General features: G+C 40.4%; 1 protein-coding gene across 1 annotated transcript; it reads right to left on the bottom strand.

Moving 5' to 3' along the window:
- Positions 1-2,563: 2,563 nt before the first annotated feature.
- On the bottom strand, positions 2,564-7,683 carry spry2 (sprouty RTK signaling antagonist 2). The gene is made up of 2 exons (XM_022192417.2): positions 7,130-7,683; positions 2,564-4,652 (listed from the first exon to the last, which is right to left on the bottom strand). The coding sequence occupies exon 2, from the start codon at positions 4,602-4,604 to the stop codon at positions 3,543-3,545; it is 1,062 nt and encodes a 353-aa protein (XP_022048109.1). The 5' UTR covers positions 4,605-4,652; positions 7,130-7,683; the 3' UTR covers positions 2,564-3,542.
- Between the last annotated feature and the right edge of the window lie 5,688 nt (positions 7,684-13,371).

Consider the following 13,371-nt stretch of genomic DNA (forward strand, 5'->3'; position numbering starts at 1 on the left):
ACACTGAAATAATAACTGGGATTAAAAGGTATTAGAGGTAGGAACTTAAACTTGATTTCATATCATGTTTTTGAGATTGGCCACACCAGTATCGTACCAGTCAAAGTACAGTATCCACTGACATCCGTCAATGTTAAAAATTCAGGCCTTTTGAACGCTCTAATGAATGGGACACTATTTCTCCAGAATCTATGCTAATACTAATCACAATCATTAAACCAGTACTCAAATTACAACATAAGTCAAAAATAAATCTACTGTTATTATTTTTATTTCTCGTTTGACTTTAAAGTCACTGCATGCACAAAACCATTACTATATTTTCCAAATTTATGAGCGTTTTCATTTGACAGCCTATGCTGCTGCATTGTCACTGTGTAAAGAACATCAGGTCGGTAGACTAGTGGCAACTTTCTCCTTCAAACAGGTATGAAGCAACAGGTGGAATGAAAGTGAAGCACTTCCTTGTAGCCAGTATTTCTGTTGCTTGTGAACCTCTCTGTGTACTTTAAAATTTTGGATTTACATTGTTGCACTAGAAGCAACATACATGAAAATAAACGTAAGTGTTCATAGGGTGCTTTACATCTCCCTCACCGCCCTGCAGTCTCTCTGTCTCTCTCTCTCTCACAGTGCTGTTTGATTGCTTAAGCCTGGCCGTCAGACAGACAGACAATGCATCCATGAAGAATAGCCTCGCTTCCTTCCTGTCTTCCTGTGCTGCGTTCTGCCTTGGTGAGCAGGGTGAATAGGCTGCTCTGCCCCACAGCCGCCATGAACCGCAGGGGCCACGGCGGCTAAAACCAACAAAGAGAGCCGTTCTGGGGCCTTTTTTTTTCTTCCTCCCATTCACATCCCCTCCTCCTCCTGCTACTCTCAACTGCCAAATCACCGCGACTGCCGGGTGGATAAACAATCTTTCTCTTGCTCTTGTGTTTATCCTTTTATACACCAACTTTTACTTGTGTCAGAATTTCAAGTTCTTATCTGCTTTTTTTTTCTTTGGTTTATTGGCCAAATAAGTCCCTCGGAACACCATGAAAATCGGCTCGTCCTGAAAAAGTCACGCAGCATTTTATCAACAAATCTTTTTAGATCCAAAGAACTTCACTTGCAAAGAGATTCAAGTGAGATATGCTTTTGAAAATGGATTACAAGTGTGTCACTTCTGCCACTAAGTACTTTTACTTCCTCTAACCAAACTTCTAGCTAAAAAAGCAGAAACAATGGGAGCTGCATGAGTTTGAGCTGAAAATATGACCTATTTCTCATTAGCACTGAAAAACATACCCCCTTTTTTGCTTTTTAATTGCACACCCCAACAGAAACAACTTTTTTTTTCAGTGCAACCAACTGACTGCCCTCCCCCACCCCCCAACAAGACAACCATCTCCCTATGGGAATACCAAGTAGGAGCAGGTAGCAGAGAGGAGCGTTGGGGAGCCAAAATAACCCCCCGACTATTGAAAACAGGATGAATGCATGCCGGGCTGAATACGGGGGTAAACTGTTAGGTCTTTGTCATTCAAAGTGATGCTTTTAACCCTTTGCGGTCCCTCTTCCTAACACCCCTCCTCTTCCCTCCTCACCCATCCTTCCCCTCTTCATTCACAGCTGAGACAATGGAGGGGGAGAGGAGGCCTGCGACTAGAAAGATAAAGACTAATCAACAGATCAACTGTCCCTTTTCTGTCTCTAATAGGATTCTGCCCGTTAGGTTTCCAACGCCTCTCTCACCTTTGCAAAATAGGTGAAAGTTGATAATTATGTAAAGCAACCTCCCTCGTCAGTCAAAGGCCGGGGATGAATAACAAACAAGTGAGTGCAGGTTGGGCCTCGGCGTGTCAATCACAGCCCTGAATGCATACCGTGCTGCAAACACGTCCGTATGCTGTCAACAAGTGTCAGGGGTTTTATGTTTCAGGCTTATGTTTCGCCTGCAGGGACATTCAAAACCAAGGAATTCCTGAACAAACCTTTGATTAAAAAAAAAAAAAAAAAAAATGGGAAAAAAAGGGCCTAGTATCAGCAGGATCCTGTGTTTGAAATGAACCTGAAGACAGGCCAGAGTGTAATAGTAGGCTTACATGAATGCAGGTTTGCAAAAACACAGGTGGAGCGCTTGATTTATATGATGAAAAAGAAGCTATGATAACATTCCTATACACATGGCTTCTCCAGAGCCAGATGTTTTTCTTAAAGAGTGCCAGAGGTGAACATTGACACGTCCTTGTTTCCTCTTTTGATCTCTGTAAACATGGAGCGACTGCGATGCAGAGAGAAACTGCCTGAGCAAAGCTTCAGATTTAACGGCGAGATTCAATTAAGAATGTTGAGAACGTTTCTTGAAAATGCTACTAAAATCCAATTTGTGAAAACTTCAACAAAAGATACTTTTACAAATGCAGCACTAGTTAAAAATCTTAGACGAGTCAATCAAACCGACAACAAGCTTGTTGTAAGTTTGATTTTAACATTTAAATCCAGTATATGCCGAAAGAAGCAAGTCTTAGAAAGCAATGAAAGACAATAGCAAAGCAGAAGAAAACAGGAAAAAATACTGTCAGACTTCAAGGTTGTTTAATTTCAAACGTTAATATATTTGTCTTCTACTCCATAGTGAACTATTCATCCAGCTTTGACACTCCTACAGGTCATCTCACATCTGCAGTGACGACAGAAGAGCCCCAAAAGAGGTGCCACATTAACAATGCTTTCTCAAAATAAATATTTTTCATTATAAAATAATAAACCTTCAAATAAATATATATTTTTAACTTTACACTAAGCAATGTTGGAATTAGAAAATAAACTTTTCATATAAGGTCACTGTACAATTTACAAGTAAAAGGGATAAGATCTTTCCTTTGTAAATTACATAAAAATGATTGATATACATTCCAGTGAATGTAAAAACATTGTATGAATGAAGTTTACTGATTCATATAAACGTGGATTTAACAAGGTGCCTCTGGTATGGCAGAAAACTTTCACAGTTGAAGTATTATTATATGTACAAAAATAAAACATCTGTCAAACTCATTTTCTAATGTACCCTTTGCATTTACTACTTTACATACAGTTAGTAACAGGACTCTGTTCTTAGCATATAAGTTGTATTAAATGTTAAAAAAAACAAAGCTATCCATTTGGACTCTTATAATATCAGGGCACTTGAGTGAAGGATTTTTTTTCAGGAGAAAACAGTAGTTGAATGTGTCTTCATACTTTATAATGTGGAGTGCTTATTTTGGTTTACCTTTCAAGTGAAACTCATAATGCTAGGGTGAGTGAATGCACCTCCAGTGCCTTTACTAGTAACATTTTCTTGTCAACCAGCCTAAAAGAGTTGACAATTCAAGGCTCCTTTTGACAGATCTTGTAGGCATAAAGATTTAGATGGAAAATACAAAAACTCAAGCACAACAGCATTATTAGATCTCTCTAATCAAACCTTTCAGCTACAAAACTACACATCTATCAGTTCAGTCAGTAAGGAGTCTCTCCATCAGTTTGCACTTCGACACGCACAACCGCGTTGTCTACGTTGACTTGCCAACATCCTCACAGTGGATTGGGTTTGAGTTCTTGCACCGACAGCCGGGTCGTGCGATTCGGTCATAGCAGCTCTGGCACACCGCCACACATCCTTTAGCTGGGAGGTAGCACAGGAGACAGGGGAAGAGCAAGGACAGGAGCGACACCGTGGTCCAGCGGACACAACAGTGCGACTGCGTGCACGAGAAGGGCTTGTCTGCGCACGTGTCCTCGTCGTCGCTGGAGCAGTGGTAGAAAAGCCCCTTGATGCAGCAGACACACGTCCCGTACTCCACCGCATTCTGCACTGAACAAACGCACCGCCGGCCACACATCCAGCAGGAGGGCAGCACCCGTGGGCGACGACACTCTGAACACTGACACCGGCCACAGTCCTCGCATGGGCTGAAATGTTTTCCTTGATTTTTATAGGCTCCGCTGCCCGGCACGGCAACCACCGCCCTGGACTCATCGTTCAGGGGTTTCAGCTGTTCTGAATTCAGCTCCGAGCGTTTCGGCTGGGTTCTGATTATCTGGTCGCCGCTCGCCGGGCTGCTGAGAAGCCTCTGGCCTGAAGAAGTGCTGCCCACGCTGGTCCTGATGCTGCTCTGGGAGTCCTCTGCACTGGAGGACCACAGTACAACCTCCCTGAAAGAAATGGAAGTACTTGTGTTCCCATGGTGAGTCAATGAATGCAGGTTGCGGAGATTATTAGGCCTCTCTTCCCGAGTCTCCTGCTGCCCACTGGTCCTTGAGCCTGGTGATGCAACCAGGTCACTCTTCTGTTGCCTCTGCTGTGCGGCCGGAGACCTTTGGGCAACTGTGGGCCCTTCTGTATACTCATTGCTACTCCCAGTTGTCCTGATCTGATCCAGAGATAGCACTGGTGAAGCACGGGGCGGCTGCCCGTTGTTCAGCCCAGGATCTGGTGGACCATCGTTGGTGTGTGGAGGCCGTGATTGTGGTCTCCCTTCGTCATGCAGCGTGCCCGACGAGCCAGATAAAGACGGCGACATCCCATGGCGCCCTCCTCCCCCATCGCTGTCGTTCTGACTTCTGGAATCCATCTCGGGACTGAAGGGCCACTGTGGCTAGCAGGGGACACATCTGAAGTCCTGGAAAAGAAACACACCGTTTACATCCATATGTGTCAAGCCATGCAAATGATGGCATGCAAATCATAACTGATATCTGTACAAGCACCGCTATGGAAATAAGGTTCAACAAACACATCAGTGTCGGGAAGACAGATGGACATGTTTGATTACACAGCTGATGGAACATTTTGAGCCACAAGTGAGCTACAGAAAGTCATTGTCTGCTTTTAAAAAAAAAAAAAAAGAAAGAAAGCACAAAGTTTGTTTGCTCAAATATGTAAGAAGTTCCACACTTAGGCTTTATGTTTAAGAACTTCCTTTTTTAAAACCAAATTTAGACACTGTAATGCTGGCTGTTTGTGAAAATTTCCCATTTCTCTGTGCCGATGACATAATGACGAACCATAACCAAAGAGGCAGAAAAGAAAAATTCATTTGCAAATTTGCTTGGGCTACAAAGTTAAAAGTTGAAGACCGGATTGTTGAATGTGAAGCATAGTGTCCTGTCAGAGGCCTCTGCTGCTGCCTTCTACTTCTCTGCCTGTCATTTCTCCCCTGTCTCCAATTCAGGCTGAAAATGACACTATCAAATTTAAAACAAACGTTGTCATTTTGAACTGTAATAATTGCAGGTTTTAGGCCTGCTGTTGGACAAAAAAAAGCTACCTGATTACGTCAGCATGGGCTCTGTCATTCATATTAACCAAATCATCAGGTAATTATTTGGCAGCTAATCTGTAGTTGGAAAATTCATTTCATAACCCTAAAAGTTTAACATTTACTGCATGTAGCTTCTACAATGTGAGAATTGTATGCTTTTCTGTTTCATTCTTTATAATAACCAATTACAGATCTCAGAAAAACCGAGGATATCATGACATCACTTTGTGCTGGGGAAAATGTATATATTTTGACTTCGAATTAATTTATAATAAAAATAATTACGAGGAGTGGTCTGAAATCAGATACAATCAATAGTAACCGCAGCATGAGACATATTCATAAACTTAGGTAATTACATGTGTCAGATATCAAATTGCTATTTTCTACATCAAATATCTTAGCAGGGTCAATATTTCCACTCTCAAAAAGTTGGACAAGCTCATGATCAAAGCTGAAGTTTTTTTGAGTGGGCTTTTTGAAGAGTACTTCACTGAAGACTGATATTAGTAAAACTGACAACTCGCACACTGCAAGAGAGCAAAATGACGGTAGTTTTGGGTCGGCTTCTCCAATTCCGACTTCTCGTATACTCTAGATCGGTTATAATCTCACTGTTTCATCATACGGACAGTTAAAGAATTACCATATTGCACGGTCACTATGAATTAAACTAACATATTCAAATGCACAGCCTTGTTTTCCATCAACATATCACACCACAGCAAAGAAACTTAGTAGTGGCCTTAATTCTCATTCTTTGCGCTAATTGGCTTTCAAATGGTATCTTTTCGGGGAGCGTGAGCCCCCTCCTTTTCAATGACAATACAGGAAGGCCTTTTGTTTGTTGCATGACAAATGGCCCGCAACAACCTTCCCCATTCTAACACATTTTACATTGTTGAACCGCTGAAAAGAAGATGAGTGACAAGATAAAAGTTTGGCGCATGAAAGAGGGCTGTATAAAGTGTGAGTGATGCGTAAGAAGGGTGGAGGGGCAGTGGGCATCTCTGTGAGCATCCATGAGGGTTCTTTTAGATTTATGAGCTTCTTTTGCTTCAGATAAAGGGGCTCGCAGGCACACTCGGACTTTAGCCTATTACAGGGGGGAATGTAGGCCCCTCATCTACTAAGAGGGCCTGTGTGCAAGCCATGTTGGCCACAGTGGGTGGGAGGCCGGGAGAAGAAGTGGATGGCATCAGCTCTTAAAAATGACAGGTTGGGGATTTAACAACTGACAAGTTGTTGGGCAGCAGCAGGAAACTCTTCAAAGGTTAAACTTAGAAATCCACTGAGTCATATTGTATCTGACAGCTGATAACTCATCTAGACTTATTTTGCGACATGTCTGCACAGAGTCTGTCATTTTAGTCATCACTTAAAAGCAACTTCTCTTTTTTGTTTCTTTAGAAGCCTCTTGGATGAAGAGCAACACAAGAAAAAGTCAAGTTCAGCTGTTTTTAACAGAAACTCTGGACACATATTGCAAATGTACACAAGTGTCAGTGGATATAGTGTGTTTGAGTACACATATGAGCAAACGTGCAAACTTCCGAATAAAACAGACACGAGCAAGAATGTTAACAATTAAATGACTCATTAGCCGAAGCTACTTATAGATATAGTGAAATACACCTGTCCTAATAGCTGAGAAATGCACTTTTAAATAATTTTGCAGTGGTTAAGAAGTTTGCTTTGTCAAAATTAAGACAACTCCTTCGCTATGCGCGGCGTTAAAGTTGCAAAAACTCAGCAAAACTGTCAGAAAAGTTGCGTTTACGACACAACTTGAACCCAGAAATACGCAAAAGTGAGTTACAAAAGCTTCCACTTACCGTGCTTTCGACACTTTCGCTCCCGTTTAGGTGAAATAAATCCAAGTTGAGGGCGAGTTTATTCCACACAGCAGCAGCAGCGGAGGCAGCAGTTTAGTCGGGGAAGCCGTCGGTAAAATCCATTGAGAAAGTTTCCAACCGGAGCGCATTTTCAGGAAAAGTAGCGCTAAGACGTAAATCCCATGTTTTGCGCAAGAGCAGGAGGGGTTAAAAAAACTTCAATCAGTGCAGATAAACTCAGCAAGAAAAGGAGAAGAGCGACGAAACTCCGGCTCGGGCTAGTTTTCATTCGGTTGGGTTTTAGCCGCAAGAGCTTCGAGGGGTTGCAAGTACTTTTTCTCGTGTGTGAGTGTTTTCTCTCTCTCTCTCTCTCTCTCTTTCTCTCTTTCCGCAGAGGAGGTCGGGATTTGGGCTGTAAATGGCGTCAAGCTGAAGGGGGAACAGAGCGCTTGTTGTTGCAGCGGATATCTTGCATCCGGTGCGCTGCCATTGGCTGCAGGAGAGCAGCCATTCACACCCAGTCTGATCAATTACACTGCTGCTGCTCAACTGCTCTGGAAATATGAGTGCTGCCCTCCCAAAGTCTTCTATTTCTTATCGCTGCTGACCCCCTTTTTTCCCCTCTTAAAGCAGCACTTTCACATAGCACTGCCCTGTTAGTGAGCTGGGATACTTTCACATCATATCAGGGGCTAATTCTGCATTTTCCCCATCTTCCTACCCATAAAAATAAATAAAAACTTTCTGTAATAGCATTACAACAAAACCAAAAGCCACAAATGAGTTCCAGAAGTATGCTGTTGTGGCAGAGTTGAGTTGAAAACTGTCAAATCACATACAAACTAAATTGCATAGACTAATACAGGTGTAACTAGCACCGTTCATATTAGGAATCGACCGATACGGCATTTTCAGTGTTATCAATGATGATTATTGGTAATCAAGAAAGACCAGATCAGTCTAACAATTATCATTCACTCGCACAATGTAATCACCTGAAATTTCAGCTCGCACATTGAAAAAATGTTGCAAATGCGACCATTTTGGTCTTTTGGTCACCGTTTGGAGATCTGTGAGAGTGATATAAATCATCGAGTCTGACCTGTTCTGTCGGATGAACTATGTGGCGACAGTTTCTATAAAACCCCAAGCATCTTTTCTGCATTATGTTCTATAAAAGACAGTTTCCATATCATCATATAGCAGACAACATATATAGCAATACTGATGTATCTATGACAGATATCCATGATATCAGGCAACTCATACAGTGGTCAGGATTTAATGCAAACCGCAAAATTGTATTTAAGGAGCAGCTGTGTGCTTTAACTATTTAAACCAATGACGTTGCCACAATTTGCTCTCTTTCTCTTCTTGTCTGCAGTGAAGACAAAATACAGAGCAGCTATAAAGTTCAGGAACCTCATGGACATTTGCAAGAAAAAACCACCCTCACCAGAGAACCCAAAGAAATGTGTTGACTTGTCAGGTAAGAACAGATCTACTCCAGGAAAATTCCTGAAAACGTCCCATAAAATTTTAGAGAGATTCACAGAAAATTCCAATAAAGTTGTCAGAAATTTTGCCATAAGTTGCCAGAAAAATTCCTATAAAATTCCTGAAAATTTTCCCCACAAAATCCAGGTAAATTACAATAAAATTCCAGGAAAATTTCCAGAAAAAATGCATAAAATTTCAGGAAAACTTTCATGAAATTCCAGGAAACTTCTCATAAAATTCAAGGTATACTCCCATGAAATTCAAGGTAAATTCCAATAAAATTTTAGGTAAATTCCCATAAAAAAATGCATAAAATTGCAGGAACATTTCCACAAGATTCCAGGAAACACAGCACTGTATTAGTAAGTATCTTGTAGAGTATTTTTTTTTTTTTCACAGACTAAATAACCTAAATGTACATAAAGGTTATCATCAATGTTGTGGCTACAACACACTACATACTTTTTATATGTTAATTCACCTGCAACAATAATAATGTGATAATATATTGAGCATGAAAGGAGCCGCATTCTGCACAATGAGTATTTTACTTTATATACTGAGCATATTTTGCCAGTGACATGTCTGTATTTTTACTTTAAAATGGACATAAATGTTGTATTTCCAATTCCAAGGCTTTTATTTGAAACTACTGTTTTGTTTCATACACTTCATTGTTTCATAATCTGGCAACAGTGTCTGAGATTAAGCCTCACTGAAGACAAACTAAGTGGTTTTACCTCAAAGGATTGCAGTGTCAGACGAATACCATCAACCAGAGTTAGCAGCATATCGACTTGCCTTTGACGTACAGGACAGTCAGTTAATCTTACGAAACATCCAAGAACACTTTCCCCATTTAGAACCTTTTTAGGCTCCTTGCCAAGCTATTATAGATCAAAAGTTAAAAGCAATCAATGGAAACTGATACAACTAATAAGGGAACCAATACTGCATTTACCCTCAGCTGGTGTGAAGAATTGTGGAGCAGCGCCCCCGTGTGGACGTCCCCAGACACTGCCGCCTGTAATCAATAGAGAATGGATTTGACAATAAAACCAGAATCATAACCAAATCAAAATAAACCATTAGTTCAGCTTAAATCTCTACTAGATTTATGTGCTAAATCCTCTAGTAATTCCACATGTAACTTAGCAGTACAGAAGGCAAATTCATGTCAAAACACTTGCACACAAAAAAAAAAAAAAAACAAGACCATGAAACTACATCAGAAAGGAGTGAAAAATTGTGATAGAACTGAGATGTGGATCACTGAGTACGGCATTACATTCAAAGCTCTGCTGAAAAGTCAAGCAATACACTGCCATCATGTAAAAAGTCAGGCACAAACCCACCATTACCCAGCTATAAAATAGGTTTTTCTCCCCCAAAAAATGAAAACAATGGACTTGGACATCTCTCTCCTCCCCTTCCTCTGTTTTAGTAATAGAGTGTCTGATCAATTTCAGACAGAATAATTAAGAAGTTGCGAGTACCACGCTGCAGGGAGAGGTCACTTTAATCAGCTCTGAGTATGACTTGGCAAATTAACTTGGATCCAGGTCAGCAAGCTTTCAGGACTTCCCTCTTTCTTGAAACAATTTGTCCTACATTGTTTTCCCTGCCTCCCCGACTGCTGTTCATTTACCTTCAACACTTTGTTGTTCTTGATAATAACAAAGACGTTGCATCTTTACAGGTGAAAAATCTCACACAGATGTTGAGAAACAGAGTCAAGACTCATTAAATAATTCTGTACATTTTTACTGTGTATTTTTCCTTGTTTATGAAGTCAATCTAAGCATCATGCCAACCTGTTCGCGTTTCCTTCTTGCTTCTTACTTTAGACACATCTTGTTGGCTGTTTACATTTTTATCCCCAAATTAGTATATGTTCACAGATAAAGTTACCTATTTGTGCAACATGTACTTTTTTATTGTTGTCCTACAGGAAAATGACAGTTTTTTCATGTAAAAGCAGGTAAGTATTTCTGTTTTTCTCATGTCACTAATGATCCCACAGGTATGTGTTTACTTGCTGACAATTTGTGGTCACAAAGTGTCACTGCGACGTGAACATGTCAGCTTAAACTCTACATTATGAAGAATAAGACCTGCATCGATCTGCACTTCAGATTTTTTGACAAAGAAACCTCCTTTATGATGGCTACAAAAAGCAAAATAAAGAATTAAATTAATAAATTAAATAGTATTTTTTTGAGACCGAGTATAATAACTGAATGGTTGGATGATAATATTTTTTTTATCAAGAAACCAATATATTTTCAAAAAAAATGGTCTCCTACAGAAAAAAATAACTATTTTCATCTAAAAGCAGGTAAGTATTTGTTTTTCTCCCTCACTACGGACCTTTAAGACCTTCACTCATGATATGAATTTACTTATTCACAATGTCACTGTGTTGAAAGCATATCAGATTAAACGATAAATTATGAAGCACAAGATCTGCAACGAGTGCTTCAGATTTCATGACAAAGAAATGTCTTGTTTTGCTCCTATAAAAAGCAAACTCAGTGAAATAACTGCATGAGTTGATGATTCATTGTCTTAAATATGTGCTATTCCTACAATTCAGTCCTAAAGTCTGCACCGTCCACACACTGATTCTTCTCCACTACCTGCATTGAGACTCATTGGGCCTGTATTACTAACCATCTAAATACATACAAACAATTAAAAGACACAATACAAGCCAAAATCATCACACCAGCTGCAACCAAAGCCAGGACAGACAGCTGGCAAAAAATGCCAGTTGTCTAAATGCACAACACAACCAGCTTATCAATAACATTGTCCCATTATTAAGTCACAAAAAGATGTGGCTGTAATTGTAGTTGTGTATTCCAATAAATTCATGTGTTGTAGAAGTATTCCTATGGTGTGTAACACAATTTAGCCTCATTCTTTCATTTTCTGGCAGTGTTAAATGGTCTCGGGAGCAAGAAAAGAAGTATAACAACCTTCTAACCAATAAGTAGGCGTACTTCAAATCTTATGAGGTCAACAAGTACAAGGCTTTAGTGCTTCCGTGTTCGTTTAAGGATTAGATTGCCGTACAAAGGCCTAGAGAAAAAGAAAATGGCTTTGAAAATGCTTGAAGTCAACAGGAAAGAAAATAACGCAAGGAAGGCAGGAGTTCCATCCTCTGGGAATCTATATCTCTAATATCTACGCTCATCAGAGAAAGAGAAGGATTCGGGCGGTTTCAAACAATTCTTGCCCTCCTCAATGACAGTTGTTTTTATATGTGTTGATCTTATATCTCGAACACAAGCTCCAGACCATAAGTGAACCACTGTCATAACCCTGACAACCAAGGTTTAAACCTGAATTTACTTTAGATAGCTTAAATTCTGCTTTGTAATGTAGGACTTTGGAAGTTTTACCTTCATTTGAGACTACATTTAAATTTTTTTTTTTTAATTATTATCCAAGTCTAATCCCAAAAAAACATCTCATATTACTTCAACAAATAATGTCCTACACTTCCCAACGATCTCTCCTTATTGAAAAATTATAGTATTTGTTGGACATGCAACCTCTGAACAAAAGTAAAATAAAGTCTGCAGTAGATCATAATTTTGACCCGTTGTTTTTAGTTCCCCAACATCTCTGTGATTTCCTTCCCCAGGCTCCTGTGGATTTCTGTGTCAACACCCACTGAGTGTTCACATCTGCCATGATGCAATGGTAACACATTTGGAAAGCATCCTCAACAGACGCACTTGTGCTGATGAGCAGAAAGTGTGCGTTTAGGGTCAAGATTTTGGCTGATGACTAATTTTCCTCTTATTTCACATTCACACCAACACCCTGCTGATTATGTAAACACCTGGGCTAGTTTTTTGCTGGGAAACCTACATTCAACCGGACAGACGCTCCTCATTTCCCTTCATACTCAGGACACACTGTGCACCCTCAATCAGAGCTGTTTCTTTAAAAGACTTAGTGCAATCAGGAGACATGCAAACACTGAGGCTCTTGAAAGGCCACGTTCCTGCTCCACCCAACCTTAGACATACCTAGAGACTCTTAAATTAAGCAACATTTCAGCATTTGCATTCACTCAATGAATTATTGTAGCTCTGCCCAACAATATCTTTCTTTCATCCTCCTTGACAATAAAAGACCGCTTAAGTGAATATAGCTTGCATTCTGGCGCTACAGGCCCTAATATCCGTCACATACACTCAGTCAACCATCTCCCAGGCTGCTGAATCAACCATGATAAATGTCCATTTACTGTGGAGCCAGCAAGGTCTGGAAATTGAGTATTTAATGAAGGCCGAGTTTCAGCAATTCCAAAACTTTTTTTGTCCAGCACCACACGTAATGGCCTTTCTTTTCTTCTCCTAGAATACCTGAACAGTGGCTTTCACTCCCGCTGAGCCCAGCAGAATGCGTGGCACACATAAAAAAAGAGAAAATTGAAATGAAACCTTAAGCCCCTGCTGCTGTGAGAGATGAACTGTGTCTGGATTGTCAAGCAGACACTGCAAACTGTTTGAAATAGCTTTTTAAAAGTCAGAGTCTCCAAGTCCATCACCGCTCCTCCCTCGCTGGCTCACATGCTGAAGCTACTGTATTGCTGGGACATGATCCTGTAGCCTGATGAGTGGACCTTCACAGGTGACAACTTTAGCAGCGTGTCTCCACATTTATTCAGAAATAAAGAAGTCATTCCCTTCGCTACGTGTATCTTCATACCTTCATGAATCATT

The sequence above is a fragment of the Acanthochromis polyacanthus genome, chromosome 22, assembly GCF_021347895.1.
Source record: "Acanthochromis polyacanthus isolate Apoly-LR-REF ecotype Palm Island chromosome 22, KAUST_Apoly_ChrSc, whole genome shotgun sequence".
NCBI lineage: Eukaryota > Metazoa > Chordata > Actinopteri > Pomacentridae > Acanthochromis > Acanthochromis polyacanthus.

Excerpts from the sequence above, each read along its gene's own strand:
- spry2 (XM_022192417.2), bottom strand. The coding sequence starts at position 4,604 with ATGGATTCCAGAAGTCAGAACGACAGCGATGGGGGAGGAGGGCGCCAT.